The sequence below is a fragment of the Gigantopelta aegis genome, chromosome 9, assembly GCF_016097555.1.
Source record: "Gigantopelta aegis isolate Gae_Host chromosome 9, Gae_host_genome, whole genome shotgun sequence".
Lineage (NCBI taxonomy): Eukaryota > Metazoa > Mollusca > Gastropoda > Neomphalida > Peltospiridae > Gigantopelta > Gigantopelta aegis.
The window spans coordinates 49,931,046-49,948,994 of record NC_054707.1 but is presented as its reverse complement, the minus strand read 5'-3'; the positions used below and the strand labels follow the sequence as shown (position 1 = coordinate 49,948,994).

Here is a 17,949-nt window from a genome sequence, read left to right as displayed (position 1 = left end):
TGTTAAATTGGTCTTTTTCTTAACAATGTTATTAAAAAAAAAAAAGATAATAATTTATGTTTGTAAAATGCATACAAAATGTTAAATTGGTCTTTTCCTTAACAATGTTATTAACAAAAATAATGATAATAATTTATGTTTATAAAATGCATACAAAATGTTAAATTGATCTTTTTCTTAACAATGTTATTAAAAAAATACTGATAATAATTTATGTTTGTAAAATGCATACAAAATGTTAAATTGGTCTTTTCCTTAACAATGTTATTAACAAAAATAATGATAATAATTTATGTTTGTAAAATGCATACAAAATGTTCATTATAAGAGTGATTGTAACTGAAAAATGTTTTTCAATTGTATTTTAGGATTTGAGAAAAATTACAAGGTAGATACAGTTACGGATGAACCAGAATATCTAGATGACCATGATGCAGATCTTGACAGGTTTCTACTTTTAGTTTCTCAGCAAACATATTTTCATGCAGTAGGTTCCTAAATAGTGAAGTTACAAGCTGTCTTGGTCACTTGAATAGCTCTTGGTAGACTTTGCTTTTCCCATCCTAACCACTGACACATGAATGACATATAAAAGTCTATGGCAGGCACTCTCCTGTCTGTGAAAAAGACCCTTGCTGTTTTTCAGTGGAAGCAACCTATGTGGTGGCTGTGGATTTGTTGTCTCCCAGTTAAGTGTCGAAATAATGTTTAGCTGAATATATTTTCTTTTTTTCTCATTAAATTGAACAACTGGGGGTGTTTCAACCAGTCAAGTTACACAGTTTGTTTAGGCCAAGATGGTGTCTTTATTTTGCCAATTTAACGCATGACAAATTAAACTTGCCTTTTATCATACTGTCTTTCAAGCATTTAACAAACATTGTAAGTCAATAAAAATAAAATTAAAATGTTTTTACGTAAACAAACACCATTTGTTCTTATGGCTTTAGTGGATTGATTATTAGAGAAATGGGGATTCATTAGCACATATGAAGTTATATGTGTGCTGTATTCTTTTCACCAGCAAAACCATGGAAGAGTTCCTTTACAAGTTTGGAATCACCAAAGAGCAGCACATGTCTGCTAGTCTACAGAAACCGGACCCCGCTGAACGAGATCTTCGCCTTGAGGACTGTGGGAAAGTGATCTTCAAGAAGGAATTCCATTGCCAGGTTTGGTTAATATCTACACACTACACATGTAGAGTAGCTTTTCCTTGTGGAATTATAAATCCTATTGGTAAGCCATTTTAAATATACTCGTGCTATGTAATTACATGCCATGTAATACTTTGTTTCGTGTAATGTATTCTGACATATTCTGAACAAGTGTTTAACACTTAATTTACTATTTATATTTTGTGAGATAGCCAACATGGATACTGCCATGAAAGGAGTTGTCATGATCATGTCTACTCTTTTCAATGTAATAAATAATAAAATTGCAAGATATTAATATGTGGCTGTTTATAGACTTAAAGAAGGTGTTTGATAATACATGATAGTCAAGCTGTTAAAAATTGGTGGAAATGGAAGAATGCTTAAATCTGATACGTGTGAGGTAAAGCACTTTCTTTTCAACTTCACCTGTCCTCAAAACAAATGCATATTCACCTGAGGAGAGTAGTCTGGTCCGAACATCCCAACAGCCAATGGGATGGTCTAAACGTCTTCTACCATAAGATTACAGTAACTTAGCGCATAGCTACCCTATGCAGTTAAGTTGATCTTAGGGCTAAGATCGCTTCGTGGAAACGGGGCACTGGTCACTATAAACACTACTGTGAATACAAGAATATCATTCATTACTAAACCCAGCTGTCGTGTATTGATTTGGGTTTGGGTTTAACTAAATGAAACATTCTTTTTGCATTCGTTTTGGTTTCGGAGCAAAAAAAACCCATGCTAAACCAAACAGACTTCAGATTCATGCACCATAGACAAAGTATCAGTTAAAATATAGGTGAGGACAAGATATGTTACACACATATTTCACTGCATGAATGAATGAATTATTATTAATTTTCTCCTTTCAGCTGTGTGATGTGAAGTGCACTGGTGTTCAAAGCTACCAGAGTCACTTGCAAGGTTACAAGCACAAGGCAGTGAGTATTTCTCAACAGGTTTTGTAGAACAGTCAGTGAGATAGCATCTATAGGTATTCCAGGTTGAAATTTAAAGAGTCACCTGAAATTCCTATGGCTGACATATTTGTGTAATATGAATGTGACAGGTTAGAATTTTAAAACAAACCAGAAGCGATTCACTAGGTGGTTTTTCACAGTATTCAAGTGAATAACCATATAGCAAATATAATGTTTTTTTAAACCAAGGCATAAGGATCTGTATTTTTTTATGTCGTGAAATATTTCCTAGAAAACATTTTGAACATTCTTATTTAATGAAAGTTCAAGATATATTAACGGAAATATTCACCAACAATGATCTGATGATATAGACTTTGTAGAAGATGACTGGATCACTTACTGTCAAATGACAGTGAACTTGTAGAAAGTGTCATATATAAAGGCATCAAAAAGTTCTGGTGTAAATTTTTAGTAGGATGTCCCCTAAAAATGTTACATACAATTAAAAAAACCCAGTTTGGTTAGTTGTATTATTAGAGTCTAAGGTTAAAAAAATATAGTTTTAAAATTATAAATTTCAACTGAAAACTTGTTTTTGTGAGGATGTTTTCTCATTGTAGAGGTGAATGCAAAAACGTTAGTATGTGTTTCCCAGCCTTTGAAATAAACAGAAATGTTAGTCAAAAGTCTACCTATGGTTAAATACTGTACATCCGCTTTTCATCGGTTTTGTTTACTTTTCTTTCTTTGTTTTATATTTATTTATTTATTTTATCATTATTTTTATTAAATAGTTAAATTAACAAGAACTATTAAAAGTGTATAAATGGCCATTTTAAAGCAGGTTTCAGTAATTATCATACCATTATTATTTGATATACTGGCATATACTTCATTAACGTCTTACATTTGACAGTATAAATATTATATCAATAATTCACATCTGAATGTTATTTTTTATTTTAAAAAAAAGAAGTTATTACGTTACTTGAATATTGCCCAGTTACAAACATTTAAAAATGTAATAATAAAAACCACTAATGCAAATAATGCAGTATTTATGTTTGACTGTGTAATGAATGACCTTCAATGGTTCTATACCATAATCAATGGATTTTGCCGTTATTGTTGTTCAAACCGTGTGATTTGAACAAGATTTCTTGCCATCTTCTTAACTTTTGTGACAGTCGATATAAACTTTGCGAAATAGCCGTCTTGGAGGACCGGGACAACTAGGGTTATATCAGTGTTCATGTTTTGAAATCCTCAGAAGTGTTTAATGAGCCGACTCAGAATGCGTTAGAAACACATCTGCGGATTTCCAAATGTGTGTCGTGATGACCTGATCCGATTGAGATTAAAATTCTCAGCATATAATTTAATTAACATTGTTGAAACAATCACATTGAAAGAACACTTAATATGATTGACATAATGCTGTGCATTTTAACGCAATAATTATCCTTATAATTAATTTCCAGAAAAGAGGTTTTGTGACCTTGTCATTTATGGGGAGCTATCACTCTGGTTCCCTATCACTCCCCTGAGATAATTCAAGGAAAGTAATTTTTAGCTCCTCTTAAAATATGAATTTATATGTCTTCAATATTGTAATATCTTAAATGGCTGCCATAGTCTAAGTTAGAAAATCAATGAATCATTTCCCTCAATAAAGTAGTATAGATAGATATATAACATAGTATGATCCAAGTAAAATATTTTTACACAAATAAATTGCCAGTAAATTTTTAAAGATAAATTATGAGGTTCTTATGGTTTACTTACAAATAATTTACTGTTTCTTTACACCCAATAGCCAATGTTAAACCTCTGTTCATTCATTAATTGTCACATTGAAGTAAATTCTCATTTCACACAGTCCCACTTACTCGACAAAAACATAATTTCTTCAATTAATAAAGAAGTAAAATATACATATTGTCACATATATAGTCAAGTCAGGGATGCATGATTGTCATCCAGAATGATGCTAGCTACATGTTTAACCAGCCATCTTCATCAACTTTTACTTGTCATGTCTGAAACGTTGTGGTCCCACGTAAACATTCTTATTAAAGCCAAGCAGTTTCTATATTGTAATCTTCAGGTGTCTTGTCCAGTCAGACAAGTGTTAGATATATTTACTTGTTCTATATCCAATAACTCTTGTTCTGGATCAATGAACACGCTTTAGGGTAGACCCCTGTAAACAAGAAAAGTTAACATAATACAGACATAAACAAACAAAAGGTTAAACAATTAACATAAATAATGTCCACATTTAAACAAATGTTTTGATTTTTAAAAATCAGTGTTTAACTCAAGTTGTTCCATACAACCTTTTAAAAACAATATCTACTGTAAACTAACTGACTTGAGATGAAATTTACAACCAACCAACGAGTTATGTTTAGAAGGCCAGGCTAGTTCATGTTCATTAGAGAGCATGCTCTAACCGTGTACTTGAAACTGTGTTTGCGAATGGCGAAAAATGCGTTCTCGTCACACCACCAGCCGAGGTAGTGTGGGATTGGAGAACAGGGACATGTTCTTGTCACACCATCAGCCGAGGTAGTGTGGAACTTGAGAACAGGGACACGTTCACGTACACATTCTCACCCCTTTAAAAGGTTTACGAACATGTTCCCTGCACTAGAACAGAGTTTCGAATACTCGATAGAAAGTTGCGTCCGCCGTGTTTGATATAGAACTTACTCTAGAAAACCGAGTCGGGAATTGCCAGTACTGAAGGCAGAGACGTAATAATGAGATTCGTGACTCTGCAATGTTTCTTAAATAGCATGCATCTACTGTTCCCTTACTCATTGTCCTGAGGTAAGCTGTCAGTGTGAGAGAAAAAACAACTGTTCATCAAAGTAATAGTGAACCTGACAGTGTGCTTGAAGAAGTGTTTTGGTTTCCAAAGATGTTAAACTTGTCAATGAGTAAAATAGATAGATTAAAATAAGTTAATAACCTAATGATATGCACTGTAACAAAAATTACACCCTCTAGTTTCACTTCAACTAACACTTGCTACCATAAGCCCAGTTTTTCAATTAGTTTAAATATCTAGCATTAATTAAAAATCTACAGATACATCACAAATTCATTCACTGACTTACTAGGTAATCATACAGTGTATCTGAAATAAACAGGAATAATAGTTTTTTCCCTCAATTGCCATCGTGAATTAAAGGTTGTTGAAATAGCTCAACTGAGAGCAAGTGTTGAGTGCAGCCCTGTCAAATAGTCTCATACTTAAAGGAAAATAATATCATCATATCTATCATTTCATTGTCATCATATGTATATGTTTGCAATGTCCTAACATAAAAAATATCTCTCTGTCACATATTCGTGGTGTCTTTTTAAAAAAATAAAAAATAGTAATATTATTAATAATAATAATAATAACAATAAAAATAAATTGCTCTATAAATTATTTATTTAAAAAAAATTATTTAAAAAACCCACCTGGAGAATGGAATATGCATGTAGCTTTTTTGCCGAGTCACGAATCTCTTTGCATTTTGGATATCTGCTGAAGGACTGCTGTATAAGAAAACATTTATGGCCTCGGTGTCATAAATACTCATTCAAACACACTGTTGAAGTCTAATACATTAATTTTATGCTTTAAAATGCATTGACATAAACATGATATGTTTGATGGATCTTTACAAATTCTCTGGTATATTTGCTCAAGCTTGTATGCAGGTTGTTCTTTTAATACATTGTATACCTTGTTTTTGATTTTGTTTTTAAAGAAAGGAATAATAAAACATTGATAAATTAGAGTGTTACTTTGTATTAATTTTGAAATATTTTCACATCTATTGCAGTTTGTAAGTATTATGATTTTGTTTTGATTTTTAAAAGTCAAATTGTTAGGTAGTTCACATACTTGCATTTTGAAACTTTAAATTCAGACATTATGTTGGGGTTTCTTTTTTATGTAATCATTCATTCAGATCTCATCACTTTTATTAATACCATATTTTCTTTTGGTTTAAATCTATAATTTTCTATCTTGAAAATTGAGACAGGATATCTATGAAAAAAAAGGATACGTGAGACTAAAGCAACGAATCGGTAAAAATATATGAATCCAGGGAACATTTTGTTCCGTTTTGCATTGCAATTCACAATGCAAGTTTCAGCGATCACTGTACAAGTTTGAAATTTTAAATGGTTGCTACTCAATTTCCAGTTGGTTAGTAACTAACTAATCAAATTTTAGAAAACAAAATATTCCCTGAAGCCATTTACATTTTAAAAATATTGACTTACATGTTTTAATTTGTCAAATAATATGCCAAAAACACTTTATTTAATCTTATAAAAATTTCAGTATTTTATTTATTGTTTTATTTATTTATTTGTTATTATTTAAAAATATTTTATTGAAAAGCTGTATACTTTGAACACATTTTGATTGTTTTGTCACTTTTTTTTCACTTGCAGAATGTTAACGCTGTTTCCAACGGGAGTAAGTATGAGCAGACAACTGCAGTCAATAGTTATTTCAATACACCACCTCAATAGGTAATGTCTCCTTATACATTTACTATTGGAAATGTTGTTTTACAAACAGGATGGGGTATATGGAAAAGCTCACTTCTAGATGCAGATGTCATTGCTGATGATGTACTGAAGTAACAACATGATAAGTATCTTTATGCACGAACTGCAATACAATACAATGTATACTGCCATATTTAATATTGAAGATACAAGAAAAAAAGAGATCATTTTGCAATGTAGTACAAATAACATCAAAGTAAATACTTGGTGATAAAACATGCTACTGCAAATCGAAAGTGCATATAAAAGATCCCTTGCTGCATTAGGAAAAATGTAGCGGGTTTCCTCTAATGACTACGAGTCAGAATTACCAAATGTTTGACATCCAATAGCCGATGATTAATTAATCATCAATGTGCTCCAATGGTGTCGTTAAACAAAACAAACTGTTTTTTAACTGTTAGACAATATATTTATGGAAACATTTTGAAGTGAAAAATTTATGGTTTTAAAAAAAAAGTGTTTATTATTACTAATAAATATAAAACAGCAAACAGATGATGAAAGATTAAATAACACTGTAACATACTGTTTTTCTTTCCCAAACAACCCGATATAATTTTTGAGAAAGAAAAAAGTAAATCTGTCTAACTACATACCTGTTTTTTCATATTGGCCTTGTTATAGGTCCGAGGGGAGTTGTAATGGCCCTCTGGCGGCTATATTGGCCCGAGGAAACGTACCCGACTGTCACTTTGTTATACTTGATGATTACTAAGTAAAATACATGTACATGGATTTTTATTTTTTGACAATTAGTATTTTGTTTCACTAATAATTTAAGTTACTACAATGTTGTCGACTGCTAACGCCAGGTGCACTGAAATGTATCCACACAAATTGTTCTATTCTTGCGTTGAAAAATAAACGTAAATGTCTCGGAGAAAGATCACAAGGAAACATAATTGACTATGTTATTGACAACTAAAGTTATAACATAGTACAAACATTGTGTCCAAAACAGAACTTAATTTTGGACTGATGACTGGTTGGCATTCTAGACAATGACAACAATAGGTAAAAATTAAGTATAATCATTACATTTTGAAACATCCAAATTTACCTTTTAAAAATTGCAAATTTATAGTGCAACTGCATGGAAAATTAACAAAACTAATAGTTTTTCATTAAACAAGTCTACAATAGTAAATAAACTTAGTGTTTTTGAGAAGTATAATGATGCGAGATAATCTTTCCGAGGTGACTTGATAGAAAACAATACCGGAAGTAAAATCTTGTATAGCCCATGGGCAATATGAGTTTCGCCGTTGTGGCCCGCTAATGATGTGTATGATGCGGGCCATTTGCAACGTATTACGGCTAGATGATTAATAATGCTTATTATAAAATGTATTTGTCATCAATGGATGCATTACAAATGTTTGTGTGAGGCATATATGACATGTAGTCTGTGATTTTACTGAAGTCTGGGTGTGTGTGGCTTTAACGTTTGAGAGTAATGGTTGTCAGAATTCTACCAAATATATGGAAATGTGACTTCAGGCCTCTTAGAATTGAAAATTTGCAAAAAACATTTATTTTTTATGTATATTTAGGGTATCCCATTTCATTTTGCATCTTAAGTTATGATCATGCAAACCATGTCCTAATTTAATGTGCCCCCCAAAAAGGGTTATGCTAAACTAGACTTGTGCAAGCAGAGCGTGAATGAAACAGTTGTTCAAATGATTTTCACAGGCCTGGATTTACATATAAAATATTTCCATATTAGTGATTTAAAGTAAAGTATTATCAAGGCAACTTAATTTTACATATAAAATACTTCCATATTAGAGATTTGAAGTAAAGTATTATCAAGTTAACTTAATTTTACATATAAAATACTTCCATATTAATGATTTAAAGTAAAGTATTATCAAGGTAACTGAATTTTACATATAAAATACTTCCATGTTAGTGATTTAAAGTAAAGTATTATCACGGTAACTGAATTTTACATATAAAATACTTCCATGTTAGTGATTTAAAGTAAAGTATTATCGAGTTAACTTAATTTTACATATAAAATACCAGACTTCCATATTAGTGATTTAAAGTAAAGTATTATCAAGGCAACTGAATTTTACATATAAAATACTTCCATGTTAGTGAATTAAAGTAAAGTATTATCAAGGTAACTGAATTTTACATATAAAATACTTCCATATTAGTGATTTAAAGTAAAGTATTATCGAGTTAACTTAATTTTACATATAAAATACTTCCATGTTAGTGATTTAAAGTAAAGTATTATCAAGGTAACTGAATTTTACATATAAAATACTTCCATGTTAGTGATTTAAAGTAAAGCATTATCGAGTTAACTTAATTTTACATATGAAATACTTAATTATTAGTGATTTAAAGTGAACTATTATCAAGGCAACTTAATTTTACATATGAAATACTTAATTATTAGTGATTTAAAGTAAAGTATTATCGAGTTAACTTAATTTTACATATAAAATACTTCCATGTTAGTGATTTAAAGTAAAGTATTATCGAGTTAACTTAATTTTACATATAAAATACTTCCATGTTAGTGATTTAAAGTAAAGTATTATCGAGTTAACTTAATTTTACATATAAAATACCGGACTTCCATATTAGTGATTTAAAGTAAAGTATTATCAAGGCAACTTAATTTTACATATGAAATACTTCCATGTTAGTCATTTAAAGTAAAGTATTATCGAGTTAACTTAATTTTACATATAAAATACTTCCATGTTAGTCATTTAAAGTAAAGTATTATCGAGTTAACTTAATTTTACATATAAAATACTTCCATGTTAGTCATTTAAAGTAAAGTATTATCGAGTTAACTTAATTTTACATATGAAATACTTCCATATTAATGATTTAAAGTAAAGTATTATCGAGTTAACTTAATTTTACATATAAAATACTTCCATGTTAGTGATTTAAAGTAAAGTATTATCGAGTTAACTTAATTTTACATATGAAATACTTCCATATTAATGATTTAAAGTAAAGTATTATCAAGGCAACTTAATTTTACATATAAAATACCGGACTTCCATATTAGTGATTTAAAGTAAAGTATTATCAAGGCAACTTAATTTTACATATAAAATACTTAATTATTAGTGATTTAAAGTGAACTATTATCAAGGCAGTGTTGCGTGGCACAATAGTTACTAAATGGCACAAAAACCCTCTTTTTGAAAATATCTCCATTTAATTTGTCCCAGTAAGTACTTTATTTAACCAGCTACACAATGTCATTTTTCATTGGTGTACACCACCACTGGTCAAAGGCTGTGGTATGTGCTTTCCTGTCTGTGGGAAAGTGCATATAAAAGTTCCCTTGCTGCTCATGAAAAAACTGTAGTGGGTTTCCTCTGATGAGTACATGTCAGAATTACCAAATGTTTGACATCCAATAGCCAATGATTAATTAATCAATGTGCTCTAGTGGTGTCATTAAACAAAACACACTTCTTTTCTTTTTCTTTCATTGGTGTATAATTGAATTACGACTGGGTAGCCATATATTAAAAAAGAAGTACATTTTTAAGTAATGCTAACTCTCTGAAATGTTTGCAGAACGTTTACTGTATCTAACATTAACTGAAGAGTAGCATAAAATAGAGTATATTTGAAGTCACACAATATGCGTGATTGTACCTTTAGTAGCTTCACAGCCATCTGATCCTGCCTTTTAGTATAATGGTGCATTCAGTTGTATATTTATTTAATTAATTAATTATTAATTTTTTTTTTTTTTAAATAAAAGTGTTTGAGAAAAAAGTTGTCTCAAAGAATATCTGTAACATACTAGTTTTCTTTCCCAAAGGAAAATGTATGTCTTTGAGAAAGAGAAAGGTATATTTAAATCAGGATAACGTACTTTTTTCATTCCGATGGGGAATGGATACATTTTCATTTTGACTTTTTAAACTTAATGCAAATCCACAGAATGACATTTTCTATTCATTTGTCTAGCTGTTGACCATTCAACATTAGGTTAAAGTCAGGTTGGAAATCATCTGTAATCATATTTCAAGCAGTTTTAGTCAAGTAAAGGTCTTTTTTGTTCCTGTAATTAAAGACTTCATTTTCTTAATGACATTGTTCATTAATTGGTCATGAAACATAGTTCTGTTGTAAACTAAATTCACACAAAAGTTGCTATCTAAATATTATACAGTAATTAATGTTTTAAAAATATTTATAAATATTGTCTTTGTGCAGCGTGTAGGAAAAGAATCGCTTCTGGATATTGTGTTCAATTTTCATACAGTGAAAGCTGCAGTCTCTAGATTATTTTTCCCATTTATGCATTTCGAATAGACCTTCCCGTTCTGTTTGAAATCCCTAACACTCTGTTGTTCATTTGTAGTCATAGGGGTGTTTCTCAAGGTACACAGAATCCAAATGTCTGATATTATACTTTAACAAACTAAGTGTTTACATATCCATATGTTTGACTCCAGATAACTAATTTAAAATGTGGTGATGTGCTCTTAAACAAAGATTCCTTTACTTTAAATAGAACTGTTGATTTTAAAACTCGAAAAGTTACAGATAAGTGGCAATATACTGTCTACAGTAGTATATTGTATTAAAATATATATCAATCTTTTATATAAACTAAACTTTGAAACTACTTACATTTACTTGGAAATACAACTAAATATATAATGGTACAAATGTCACATATTTTTTATCATGATCAAATGAAACAACCACTACACTCAACCGAATGCGCACTTTTTAAAATTACGTTTCTGAGACAGTGATAACAGCTTAAATGCATAAATGGTGTGTTCATTAATGAATATTGTGTAGACTTTTGATGATATCTGTTTCTAACAAAGACATGATTTGATTAAAAGTGTAGTTATTTTTATGTGTTTCATAAGCACATAACATTTTAAGATTGTTCTGGAGACTGCAGCTTGTACTAATAACATTATAGTTAGATGTTTATGGATATCATAAGATGTTTATATCTGATGGTATACTGTTGTCAACATTTCTATACCATAGTTTGATTGCAGTGTTTTAGATACGTTGTAGTGATAATTGTTATATTTTAAGCCAACATTTATGTTATTTTACATTGTAAAAGTTTAGTTTTTTTTAATGGCTATAAAATAAAGGCCTCAATGTTTTGTTACCTTTTTCTTTTTGTGGTCACAGAATGTTATATGTACATTAATATTAAATGTTCAATTTGTTTAATGTAAGTTTAATATTGATCTAACTCTGAGATCACTGGGAATGTGAGCCATGTCACTAATAGGGGGCAAGTCATTATCTTATATTACGAAATGATGATTTGATGACATTGGCCTTCATCTAACATTATGTTTGTGATGATTTGATGACATTGGCCTTCATCTAACATTATGTTTGTGATGATTTGATGACATTGGCCTTCATCTAACATTATGTTTGTGATGATTTGATGACATTGGCCTTCATCTAACATTATGTTTGTGATGATTTGATGACATTGGCCTTCATCTAACATTATGTTTGTGCCAGTTGTTCCTATTTGCCAGGGGCATGACATAACCCATTGGTAAAGTGCTTGCTTGATGCACAGTCGGTCTAGGATCGACTACTGTCGATGGGCCCATTGGGATATTTCTCATTCCAGCCAGTGCACCACGACTGGTATATTAAAAGCCGTGGTATGTGCTATCCTGTCTGTGGGATGGTGCATATAAAAGATCCCTTGCTACTAATGAAAAAATTAGCAGGTTTCTTCTTTAAAGACTATATGTCAGAATTATCAAATGTTTGATTAATAAATCAATGTGCCCTGGTGATGTCGTTAAAATTCCCACCACCCCACTTTGCCAAATCATAGATCATCCCTGCCAAATGATCCAGTTTTGATATTTAGGGTCAGCTTTGGGCAAATAAGCAATCCATTTTACAAAACACAGCCATTAACCTAATGTTTATAAACAACTACGTATGTTGGCAGTGGTTCACTGAAATGTAACGGCTTTATTAATACACATTCCAATATTTATTTACATGCTTATATACCACTAGGGTTTCAATACACAATAATATTTTATTCAGATAAAAAAAAAAGATTATCATTTAAACATTAAATTAATGCATTTTTGTTGTTGTTAACAGAGATCCCTTATAACAAGAGAAAGCCTACTGGTAACAAGATTCCTGTTGAACATCTGTTGAAAATGAGGCAGTCTCGCATTGAAGCCATCCTCAGATCAGTCAGTGACGAAGCAGTTATTGGTAAACATTTTAAGAGTTTTCTTAATATTACTTTAGAGACTTATCTCAGTTCACATTGTTACGGCCTGGTTAAGGACGGTCACAAACACTTCTAGTCCGGTTATATCGCTAATTCAACCTTGAAATTGTGCATTTGACAGGTGCACTTGACAATTCCTAATTAACCGTTGTTGTGAAATTCCACCACCCAGCATTCCTAATGGTTGCTCCCTCTGATGGTGGTTGGTCCAATACAAACTGTTCATCCATCCCATTGCAATTTTACATAATTAGAATTGAATCATACCCGTAACATATTCATTAATATAGATATGGTTTTCCATCAAACTCCTGATGGGCGTATCATGTACCTGACCGGTACTCATGTGTTTTTTTTTTTACGTCATATTATTTCTGATATGATCAATAATTCATTGTAAATCAAGTTCATCTAAACATATGCATAAGTGTCTCCTATTTGAAACGCTGACAAGAAATTGGTGAATCCCTGATTGTCTACTTCAGGTCTGAATTACATCACAGAGTTCCAGCGGAGAGACGTGAATGCCATTGTCCAGTACGTGTGCAATCTCTGTGAGGCCAAGTGTGATGAGAAGACCATCAAGTTCCATATTACTGGCAGCAAGCACAGAACAAACTATATGGTGAGTGTCTTTACCGGCATCAAGGGGGGGATGTAACCCAGTGGTAAACAGCTCGACTGATGCATGGTCAGTCTAGGATCAATCCCCGTCAGAGGGTACATTGGGCTATTTGTCGTTCCAGCCAATGCACCATGACTGGTATATCAAAGGCCATGGTCTATGTTATCCTGTCTCTGGGATGGTGTATATATAAAAGATCCCTTGCTACTAATGGAAAAAAATGTAGGTGGTTTTCTCTCAAGTCAAAATGACCAAAGTTTGATATTCAATAGGCGATGATTAATAAATCGATGTGCTCTAGTGGTGTCATTAAACAAACTTTAAGTTTGACTTTACAGGCATCAAAAGAAGCATAATAACCCATGTACAGGTTGCTATACATTACGAATGTGAGCTCTAATAGAGTCTGAGTCTGGATTAAACATTTGATAAGCACGGGCCCTGGTAACCCAACACATTTAACGTTTTCACAATCTAATTAAAATTAGCTCCACATTACATGTGGATCTAACACCAGCCAGTTGGAGCTCATGTCCACCAATCAAAACCTTACTTGCAGAATCCTGCCAGTGATTTAAAACTAACAACACTGCGTAGTCCCCAATGTCCAGGTAACATTTCGTCTGTAAATAATAATTTAAATATTGACCAATCACACTTCGCCTTTTATATCGTTATTTGGGAGCATACAAATTCTAAAAATATCGGGTGAGTCTATTTTAGTGGCCGCAGTACAGCGAACCATACCAATACGTACGGGGTGGGTTATCAGTCTTCAATTTTACATTAAAAATGATTTATTTATTTATAAAAAAACCCCCAACTAAATCAGTCTTCAGTTTTACATCACAAATTATTTATTTTATAAAATAAAACATGTTTTAAGGCATTCGTAATTCACACGAAACATGTCGTATACCCTCAGGATAATTCGGAATGTTTTCAAATTATTTTTAAATCACTGGCAGGATTCTGCAAGTAAGGTTTTGATTGGTGGACATGAGCTCCAACTGGCTGGTGTTAGATCCACATGTAATAGTGAAGCTAATTTTAATTAGATTGACGTTTTCAATTCCTATTATTATTCATTTTCAAGCACACTGATACTTTATTATATAGAGAGATTATTATATGAGCTTGTGTGTCATACTGATTTTACGAAATGAGTGTCAGGATTTTTGTATTACCCGAGTGAGAGCGAGGGAAATATATGAATCCTGACACGAGTTTTGTAAAATTAGTATGACTCTCGCATGAGTGTAATAATTTCTTTATTATCCATATTATTATTGTTGTTTTCTTTGGGAATAACAAGACCCAACTCAAAATGTTTCAGCCACAACTAGGAAACCAAATTGCTGGGTGAGTGCAAGAATGTTGTATATACAAAATTCCCATTTTGAGAAAACGAGCATTAAAAAATAATATGTAAAACATAAATCGTCATTTCTATTCTGTATATATGTTATGCCGTATTGTGATTAAATGATGGAAGGACATTACAGAAAAAAGTATTAGTGATTTGTATTGACATTTGTTAGATGCCAAAAATGAACATTAAAACACATACAACAATTTTGCCCCAACAGCTTAGTGATGTACAGTATCAGCATCCACACAAAAAGTGTTGTAAATGTTTGGAAACATTGTCTATCAAACATGTTAATAGTTTGAAACATACACAAGTCTTACAGAGTAACTGGTAGCTGCTGATAGAATTGGCGACAATCACTTGGGATAAATTCACAGAGCTTTAGGAGATCAGCATGCTTAGCTTTGTCCAGTGGCAATGTGCTGTTGTAGACTTTTTGGATGCAGTAAGTCTTCATGTTTACTGCCTTGCTACGCTTTCTAAATTCTTTGTCGATCAAATCTCCACCAATTTCCTCAGAAAAAGCAACATGTAATTTTCCATCATCCCCCTTTTCATACACAATGTGATGGATGGACAATATGCCCTGGAAAGCATTCTGTTTAAAGGCAACCTTGTTTAAAGTATCAAAGTCAAGAATATCCTCATGCGTCATCTCTGTAACTATGAATGGTTTCTTCTTGTTGGCATTCTTCATGTGTTGCTGATAGCCTGAGGGCAGATGGACATCTCTATGCTTGAACAAATGTTCAGTACAGGAATGCATACTATCACATTCACTCTGACTATGTCCACTTTCAAAAAAATTCTGTTGTATTTTTACAATGTTCTTCGACACTGCAAGGAAGTATAACAAAGCTGTACACATGATTCGGTTTCTGTTTTGACCACCACAAGAATCACTATATAAAATAACCTGTTGGTATCCCTCTTCTTCTTTTAGCTTCAACCACTTTAGAAGTGATGTAGCAATCTCATTAGACCCACGTTTACATTCTGCCTCATGCCAAGTGTAGCAAAAACCTTGCAGTGTCTGCAGTTCCATGATAGTCAAATTGTATACATTTAATTTTCGAAGGTAGTAAGCAGAACCCACATTCAACTTGGGCGATATCATGACTTGTTGTAAATCAAATGCAGCAGTGATAATTCCCTCACCTGCTTCCTTGTCCAGCATTTTTGATTCTCGAGCTTGGAGTTTTCTCTTAAGGTGTAAAGCATGGGAAGCTTTCTCATCTTCAGTTAAGCTATTGGAATCATATTTTTCTTTTACTCTGTATTTTTCACAAGTGTCACATAAATCTTTCTTTGGTGTATGAAATCCAATATTGAAATGAGTGTCAAAGATGTGCCTGTACATGTAAAGAGAAACCGACTTCTTATTCTGCTCTATGCAGACTGTTTTATACAATCTGTTCATTTCCTTCACATTGAGACCCGCTTCAAGATATTCTTTCGAGGTGTCTGCTCTACAATAATGACTCTCTATTCTGGAAAAAGTATTTATGTGTCTGATAAAATCTTCCATTAAATTTTTCGGCGTTTTATTGGCGGGTGGCCCCTTCCGTAGTGTATGTTTAGCTAAGCCACACTGTGAGTGTGAAATGTTATAATTAACATTTGATCAGAAATATCCAAAGTATGCATAAAAAATTGTTTGCAAAGACTGACATTGTTTCCATCTTTGGGTAAAGTGTACACAAGTGTACGCTTTTGTCTGCTCACACTGTTAGCCCCCCTTGGTCTTTCTGTTGACAGCTGATCTGGTGACATGTGACACGATGAAGTCCCGTCTCCACTGTTGTACTCCCATACTCCAGAATGCTGTAAATATGGCATTTCTCTCAGCAGTTGTAAATGTTTGGCCACATTTTTTCTTACAAGATAAATTACATGAAGGACCAATTATTCGGTTTCTCTCTGTGCGATATTTTCTCCTGTGACCAATGTTATATTCTCTACATCTAATGTTTCTCTTCCTGCCTCTAGCCTTCTTATTCTCATCACTATTAATGACTGTATTAGAATGCACTTCAAAGACACAAGTAGAATGCTCATCAGAACTTTCCACAGAATTATCAGCATTAGGGATATAGTCAGGATCATTATCACTATCATCAGCTATCTCTTCTTCTGAATCTAAAAAATTATAATTTGTTTTACAAATATATCTGTTGTGTGTATGTGAGTGTGTGTATGCCAATGTATGATACATTTAATATGTATGAATGTAAGTATGTATGTATAGATTTGTGTCAGTACTGAGTAAGAGGGATGATAATATAGTTTTATTACAGTAGATCTCTCTCTCTCTCTCTCTCTCTCTCTCTCTCTCTCTCTCTCTCTCTCTCTCTCTCTCTCTCTCTCTCTCTCTCTCTCTCTCTCTCTCTCTCTCTCACACACACACACACGCACACTGCTACTTAAACAGTAAATGAAAGAAACAGTACTGCCTAATCATCTAATGTTAAAAGAGTAATGAATTACGTTTTTAAATAAAATTACTCAGTTTAAAAACATGGTGCTTTCAGTGAACATTTTATTCAATATCGCGAGTTAGAAATGTCAAATCCAGAGTTAATTAATTTTCCGTAGCTTTAAATCAATTTAGCTAATTATTGTTTTATAAATGGTTCAGAAAAATGGTGCATTTTTGTTATTTTTAAAACAGTTTTACTTTTCTTCTATGTTGAGCCTAACTGAAATTATTTACGAAAAACACAGGGTTTTTTTTGGCTGGGACAGACTATAGTTAGAGCCATAATGTTGTATCTACACAACAATAATATTAATTTGTTCTAAATTGGATTATTGTAATAAACAACATATTGCACTTTGCAGTAAATATTTTTCAACAAGAATAAACAAAGTAAAAACTGTACCAACCTGAAAGTGTTGCTAAAACAGTTTCAAGAGTAACCAATTTGTTTTTACAAGTCGCGGAAGCCATGACTTTTTGTATTCTTCTTTTGGTAGTTTCCTCCAAAATCTGAAGCAGCATACACTGATATAAC

General features: G+C 32.1%; 1 protein-coding gene across 1 annotated transcript in view; it reads left to right on the top strand.

Moving 5' to 3' along the window:
- LOC121381284 overlaps nt 1-17,949 on the top strand; it is a 41,994-nt gene that overhangs the window by 11,011 nt on the left and 13,034 nt on the right. Inside the window, exons 6-11 of the mRNA XM_041510531.1 lie at nt 369-447; nt 1,025-1,172; nt 2,036-2,104; nt 6,554-6,578; nt 12,800-12,919; nt 13,424-13,563. Of these exons, the coding sequence (XP_041366465.1) occupies nt 369-447; nt 1,025-1,172; nt 2,036-2,104; nt 6,554-6,578; nt 12,800-12,919; nt 13,424-13,563 (581 nt within the window). The remainder of the gene's footprint in view (nt 1-368; nt 448-1,024; nt 1,173-2,035; nt 2,105-6,553; nt 6,579-12,799; nt 12,920-13,423; nt 13,564-17,949) is intronic.